General features: G+C 34.1%; 1 protein-coding gene across 1 annotated transcript; it reads left to right on the top strand.

Annotated features, from left to right (window-relative positions):
* The first annotated feature begins 1,940 nt into the window (after positions 1 to 1,940).
* Positions 1,941 to 5,564, top strand: BEL1 (POX (plant homeobox) family protein). Its single transcript, XM_022032236.2, has 5 exons — positions 1,941 to 2,095; positions 2,222 to 3,101; positions 3,524 to 3,906; positions 4,386 to 4,446; positions 4,675 to 5,564. Exons 2-5 carry the CDS (start codon positions 2,250 to 2,252, stop codon positions 5,299 to 5,301), a joined length of 1,923 nt encoding a protein of 640 aa, XP_021887928.1. The 5' UTR covers positions 1,941 to 2,095; positions 2,222 to 2,249; the 3' UTR covers positions 5,302 to 5,564.
* The last annotated feature ends 1,535 nt before the right edge of the window (positions 5,565 to 7,099 follow it).

Here is a 7,099-nt window from a genome sequence, read left to right as displayed (position 1 = left end):
CTTCCTCAGATTTGTCCACTCCTACTTGTGATGGATACCTTTCAGAAAAAGATTTTTTTTTTAAAAAAAAAAGAACTCCCAGTTCAGCTACCAAGATTTTCCTCTTTGATTAAGAAGTAGGAAAAGCTGCCAATAAGCAAAAGCTTTTATGCTGGTGTTGTATAAGCCAGTGGCAGTGGCCTATGCTGCCATGTATCTAGGACAGGGTGTATATATAGATAGCCTGGTTGAGGACCACCATACATCCATCGTCTCTGCCTTGTAAAAAATAAAAATAAAAATAAAAAGAGAAACAACACCATCACCTTCGACTGACCCCGCCATTGACGGGGGTGTGCCTTTAGAGTTTCTCGAGAAAAGAAGTCTAGGGTATCCGTACGATTAACCTTTTCTTTCTGGGTCAGATTAAAAAGTTTTCAACAGTACTACTGCATGGCACTGTTCATTGACCCAGAGTAAAAAAAAAAACATTATAAAAGTCTCTTTAAATGATAGAGTGCTAGCGTGCGCGGGGGGTGCGTATCTTTGCCAACCCAGTAAAGAATTGGGGGTGACGTCAGCATGGAGTACAGTGGTGGGGTGTGGGGGTGGGGTTGTAGGGTAGAGAGAGAGAGAGAGAGAGAGAGAGAGAGAGAGAGAGAGAATTGGCAAGCGGCGGAGAAAGCTTTGGAAGAGGACCACCTGCTTTTAACGGACAAAAATTAAAGTTTTATTTTTTTATTATTTATTTTTATTTCTGAGTTTTGTTTTTTTGCATGTTCACTACAAATTTGGCGCGTATTCTTTCCTACACAACTTTTTTTAAAAAAAAAAAAAAATTATTAATTTATTTTATAAAATTTATCTCTTCTCTTCTTAAAGTTATAATTAATGATAATTTAATTAATTGTTTTGCGTAATTAATGAATTAAAACGTAGAATTGATGGGATTTTAGACATAAATGATTCCCGATGTGTCACTGTAAATTATAATATTTTGACGAAGAAACTTCATAAAATTTTTGTCACATTTTTATTCATTACTAATTAAACGACTGAAAGCAATTAAAAAAATAAAAAATAAAAAAATACTACCAATAATAACACAATATTTTGATGAAGATACATATTAAAATATAATTTCTTAAAAAACATCAAATTAATGTTTATTTATTGAAACAAGAATTATAATTATAGAGTTTTATTGGTTCAATTAAATCAAAATATTTTAATCTGTTAATTATAATGGGACAAAATTTTGTGATAGGGTAAGAGCGCGTGGAAGTTTTCATCATTCATCTTCACCGTCGTATCCTTATATAATACCCCTATATATATATATATATATATATATATATTTTTTGGGGGGGTGAGAGAAAAGAAACATCTGGTCCCATGAGAGAGAAAGAGAAGGAAGATTAATAGAGCAATTAATTAGAAATAGAAGTGGGAAGATTGGACCACCTCATCTCTTTTGATATACAGTCCCTTGTTTTAGGAACACCTTTGCAGATCACCACAACCCAATCTCTCCCAGGCGCATCTATTCTTATACATCACTCACTCCTTTACTTCTAACTATTTCTCCATTTTTAATTATTTAATCTCATTCTTGAAGTAATATTTTATGCATTTTCAAAAAGAAAATGAAATGATCATGTGGCGGCTTGTAGTTTGTGTACCAGGCAAAGGACGATCATTGCTTTCTGTTGCTTCCTGCTGCTAATTCAGTACTTTGTGAAGCAGAGGATTTACGTACATATATTAATGTTAATCATATAAAATTAACATAATTAATCCCATCTTTCTTGCTTGATTATTTTATAATTGCTGGGTTGTGGGGTATGAAATAATTGAGGAGGAGATGGGAAGGTTACTACGATTTTCTCACTAGGAACTCTATTTTGGATGTATTTATATCATAATGCATTGACCCACTTGAGCTATAAAGAAAGAAATAAAGAAATTTTTTTTTTTTTTTTTTTTTTTAAAAAAAAAAATATTTGAAATGATGATCAAGTCTATATAGGAGGTCATCATCACCTATATCTCATCTTCTTCTCTTTCTGAGGAGATACAATCTCATCTTCCTTTCCTAGGTTGCCTCCCATGGCAGGCATGTTGGCTTATTAACACTACCTGGTTTATTTATCCCATCAATACTCTTCTTCTTCCCCTCACCATCCCTACTTATCAAGTTCAATTCAACTCACTTTGATTATTCACTCTTCTGCAATTACAGGAGACATATAATAATAAGGGCGAGATATATGGCACGGGAGATTTGTGAAGATAAATCAAGGAGCTTTGTCTACTCAGATGATTCATCTACTAATCCCACAATCAGTACCCATCTGGTTAACCAGATCCAAGGCTTTGATTCCAACCCAGAGATCTTCAACTTGACCACAAGCATGGAGATGATAGGATTCTCAAAGAATCATCATCATCATCAACCGGGTGATGCCACAAGCTCTGCTCATTTATGGAGGACTTTCTTTAACAAGCCAGGAAACAACGCTTCCTCTTCAAAACCAACAACATCAATCAATGAGTCGACTAGTGATTTCTACCAGAACGAGTTCAACACAAGTGGTGAGAATCTACTGGTTGGACATGACTCCGCTCCATGGCAAGACAACAGGCAGCAGCTGCTCGTAGATGATTCTTCTTTGAGGTGTGTTTTCCCTTGCGAAGGAAATGAAAGACCAAGTCAAGGTCTTTCTCTCTCTCTTTCTTCGACCAACCCAACTAGTATTGGCTTACAGTCTTTTGAATTGAGACAAACCAGTCAAAACAATCATGATCAAGGAGATGATATGAGGTTTATGGGTTCAAGTTGCTTCTTTAACAAATCTGCAAACATTCAACAATTGATTCATCATCAAGGACAGTTTCAGCTAAGAAGCTCCAAGTATCTGGGTCCTGCTCAGGAGCTTTTGAATGAGTTTTGCAGCCTTGCGTCGTCTAAACAAACCGATGTATCAAAGCCAAAGATCAATAAATCCAAACAATGGGATGATGAAGGTTCCAGCACTTGTTCAAGAAAACAAGCCCTGCATTCTCTTGAATTTTTCGAATTACAGAAAAGAAAAACGAAGCTGCTTTCAATGCTAGAAGAGGTATGCGTTTTTTCTGCTTTCAGTTCCTGTTTTTTGGGCAACTCCAAAGATCCTTCCTTTTTCCCTTTCTTTACAACAAAAGTATAATGAAAGATTATTTTTAAAAAAAAAAAAAAATGTACGCTTCTCGATCAAAAAGAATAAATATATAAAAAAGTTTTCAACTTTAATTCTACTGCTTTTTCTTTTCTTCTAAAATTCAATTGAGGATTGATCGGAGATGTTCAGAATTTGTTTCACGAACTAATTTAGCGACTTGGGGGCCTGCCCATTAATGCCCATATAGTGACAATTCTTGCTTTTCATTTACTTTCAGAAACTCTATTCCTTTTCTTTTTCAGTTTACATACACCATACCCACACATAAAAGTGTAATTAATTCTCCTAGAAGCTCAAGTGTTTATTATGGATGTTTTAATTAGGTGGACAGAAGATACAGAAACTACTGCGATCAAATGAAGGCCGTCGTATCATCTTTCGAAGCCGTCGCGGGTATCGGAGCGGCGGCGGTTTACTCAGCTTTGGCATCAAAAGCCATGTCAAAGCATTTTAGATGCTTAAGAGACGGAATAATTGATCAAATTCATGCGACAAAGAAGGCGATGGGTGAGAAAGATCCAGTGGCACCAGGCACCACAAGAGGTGAAACTCCAAGGCTTAGGCTGCTGGATCAAACATTCAGACAACAAAGAGCGTATCAGCAGATGAGCATGATGGAGAGTCATCCATGGAGGCCGCAAAGGGGATTACCAGAGAGATCTGTATCTGTTCTTCGAGCTTGGTTGTTCGAGCATTTTTTACACCCGTAAGTTTACATATATATTCTTTATTTCTTTCTTTCGTTTGGGTTTTCTTTTTTTTAAAGAAAAAAAAAAACTTGCTGTATTTTAATTTTGAGTCAAGTACCACCATTTATTTGTTTGATGTAGTATTGAATATATGTTTTCACATGTATGTAGAGTCTCAATCATTTTGTTTGTAAAAACAAGGCAATCTTTTGTTAGTTTGTTACCCACCACAGCATTTGAGGTTCCTTCCTATCATTTTTTTTTTTCCTCTCATATTATTTTCAGCCATTTACGTTTAACTCCTTTGCTTTCCTAAATCGATATATCTTCTGTTAGTTTCGTGTGGATTTCATTCTGCTGCATAGGACCCATCTCTCTCTCTCTCTCTCTCTCTCTCTCTCTCTCTCTCTCTAAAAGAGTCAATGAGACAATCATCTAATAGGTTCTAAAAATTTGATCTTTTGAGTATTTAATGAAATCTTGAAATCTTTTGCAGGTACCCAAGCGATGTCGATAAACATATCTTAGCTCGCCAAACTGGTCTTTCAAGAAGTCAGGCATGTTTTCATCTTTGATCTCTAATATTATTCTATTTAGGCCTTCCATTCCATGAATAAATTAGTTTATATTATCAATGGGGAAACGTATATATACCTTATTAGAATCCGTAGCCTCTTTTTCTAAAATCAAATAATATAGTTTATGTCGTATTGGCATATTATACTATATACCCTGTTGTTCTTACATGGGTTTTCAATATATATACACGTATTACGTATGTATAGGTGTCCAATTGGTTCATTAATGCAAGAGTAAGACTGTGGAAGCCAATGGTTGAAGAAATGTACTTGGAAGAAACAAAAGAGGAAGACGACAAGATGAACAACAAGGCCTCCTCGGATGATGTTGATGACGACAATGGCCGGCCTAACAATCAGAATCTAATTCATACAGATGAAAAGCCCACACCCGACCAACTTCTTCGGATTGATTCAGAATGTCTCTCCTCCATCATCAATAATAGCCCTGCAGAAAAGATCAATCACCCTAAACCCACCAAAACTACCCTTCATCATCATCATCATCATCAACCAACTTTTGGCTCCTACGCTCCCATGGAACTCGACTTTTCTTCCTACAATCCTGATCATGGCTTATCTTATGATTCCACCAACCAAACCTTCAATGGTGGAGTGTCTTTGACTTTAGGGTTGCAGCAACACGGAGGGAGTGGAGGAGTGAGTCTGGCATTCTCTCCTGCATCACAAACTTCGTTGTTTTACACTACTACTAGATCAGATCACATGGAAGATTGCCAACAAGTTCAATACTCACTTTTAGAAGGTGAAGCACAACATTTGCCCTATAGAAATTTGATGGGTGCTCAGTTGCTTCATGACTTGGCTGGATAACTACGTACTTCTCATGGGACCCATTTATATATATGGCTACCTATATCACAAATATAAACATGATAAAAATTGATACTTCATACATATATATACATAAAAGTTTACACGTGGTTAATTATATATATATATATATATATATATAGTACATGGGATTTATATTAGATTAATTACTCCTTGGGTGGTAGCTAAATTTTACATCCTTCTTTCAACTGGAAGGACATACGTTTAATTATTATTATTATTGCTGTTTAGGTTTATTTGCACATCATGTGCCGTGTGTGTGTATTGATGCAATCTTCTTCTTCTTTTTCTTCTTCTTTTTCTTCTTCTTCTTTTTCTTCCTTTAACCCCAAAAAAAAAAAAAAAAAAAAAAAGATAACGATAAGAATGGAAGGTTGATTTCTTTAATTTTCTCTCTTTCGGTGGAATCTATTTCTGATCTGTAGCTAAAGTGATTGAGTAGTTTGTGGCTATTGTGCCAAATGAAGTTTCAATATTTTTTTTTGTTTGGGGGGGCTGATATATATCTAGATATTTTCTTTTGTCTATAAAGACAAATCAAATTACAACTAAATATACAGTTGTATTTGGGTCATTCAATTTTTGGAGATTAAGACGATTCCTTAATTGTGGAGATCATTAAGATAATTCCAAATATATTTAGGGAATATATACACACACACACACACACACATATTTTTTCAGTACTGTTGTGGTCCCTGATTCATGAAGAAGATGTCTCCTGCCCATGAGAGAGAGAATTGCCTGCTTTTTGATTTGTCAACTTTGGCTAATTGCTTTGCCCCTCCCCCCCCCCATCATGCCTTTCTTAAACTTTTTACATACTATCTATCTAGTGTGAAATTATACTTTTCTAAACAATCTTTAACTTACATATTATTAACTTTCTTATGATAAAGTTGAGAAGTTTGGGTTTGATTTTTATTTCTAATCCCATCTTAAGAAAAATAAAATTATTTTTTTTTTTATGTTTTACTTGATCAGTGTCTTGATCTACTCAACTTAATGATCATCCAAGTTTCATGAAAATTTAAAAAGCGTTAAATCATGCATGCATCATTACAAATTATTTCGTTCCAAAGAAGAAAAGAGATAGAGGTAGCTAACAAAGTTTCATACTCATGTATGATCTTTAATATCCCATAACCAGTGGTGGCAAACAAAATCTACGAACAATATAAATTAAACTGACTTATTAAAAATCATTGCAGTTTTTTAACTGAAATTGAATCTAGTGAGATCGATTCAAGTTTTTTTTTGTTTGTCGTTCGTGTGAGGAAGGGTTAGGATTTGGTGATGAAATGCTTGTTCGGAACTAGAGTTTATATCAAATCCATAAAATTGCATTGCTGGTCAAGATATAAATCTACAGGCAAAACGTTTTGCCTTTTTTTTTTTTTTTTTTTTCTTTTTAATTTTAAATAATTTTATAAAATAATAGATAAATAATTAAAACTTAATCAAGATAGAATGTAATATAAACATAATACTCAATAATAAATATAGAACTAACTATTTGTTAATTTAAATTTAATTAATTTGAATGGGATTAAAAATAAAATTGAAAAACTGTTAATTATGTGGATGCATTTAGGGTTTATAACTTTTACGTATGTTCTTGCCCATACTCTGTTATTTATGGATTTTCACCGACCCATCTGAGATGAATTTCAAATAAATATCTCTCTCGTTGCAATCTAATTAGTACTATATGTGTATATAAATATACGTTTGAAGGAATAACTAGTTTTATTGATGACAGGGAGTAATAATATAG

This window comes from Carica papaya, chromosome 4 (assembly GCF_054855325.1).
Source record: "Carica papaya isolate Zhongbai chromosome 4, ASM5485532v1, whole genome shotgun sequence".
Lineage (NCBI taxonomy): Eukaryota > Viridiplantae > Streptophyta > Magnoliopsida > Brassicales > Caricaceae > Carica > Carica papaya.
Note: the sequence above shows the minus strand (reverse complement) of the source record. Positions and strands in the feature narration are given on the sequence as shown.

Bases quoted from the DNA above. Each gene is read 5' to 3' on its own strand.
- BEL1 (XM_022032236.2), top strand. From the start codon at position 2,250: ATGGCACGGGAGATTTGTGAAGATAAATCAAGGAGCTTTGTCTACTCA. The intron at 3,907-4,385 runs GTAAGTTTACAT...AATCTTTTGCAG, and splicing joins TTCGAGCATTTTTTACACCC to GTACCCAAGCGATGTCGATA. The intron at 4,447-4,674 runs GCATGTTTTCAT...ACGTATGTATAG, and splicing joins CTGGTCTTTCAAGAAGTCAG to GTGTCCAATTGGTTCATTAA.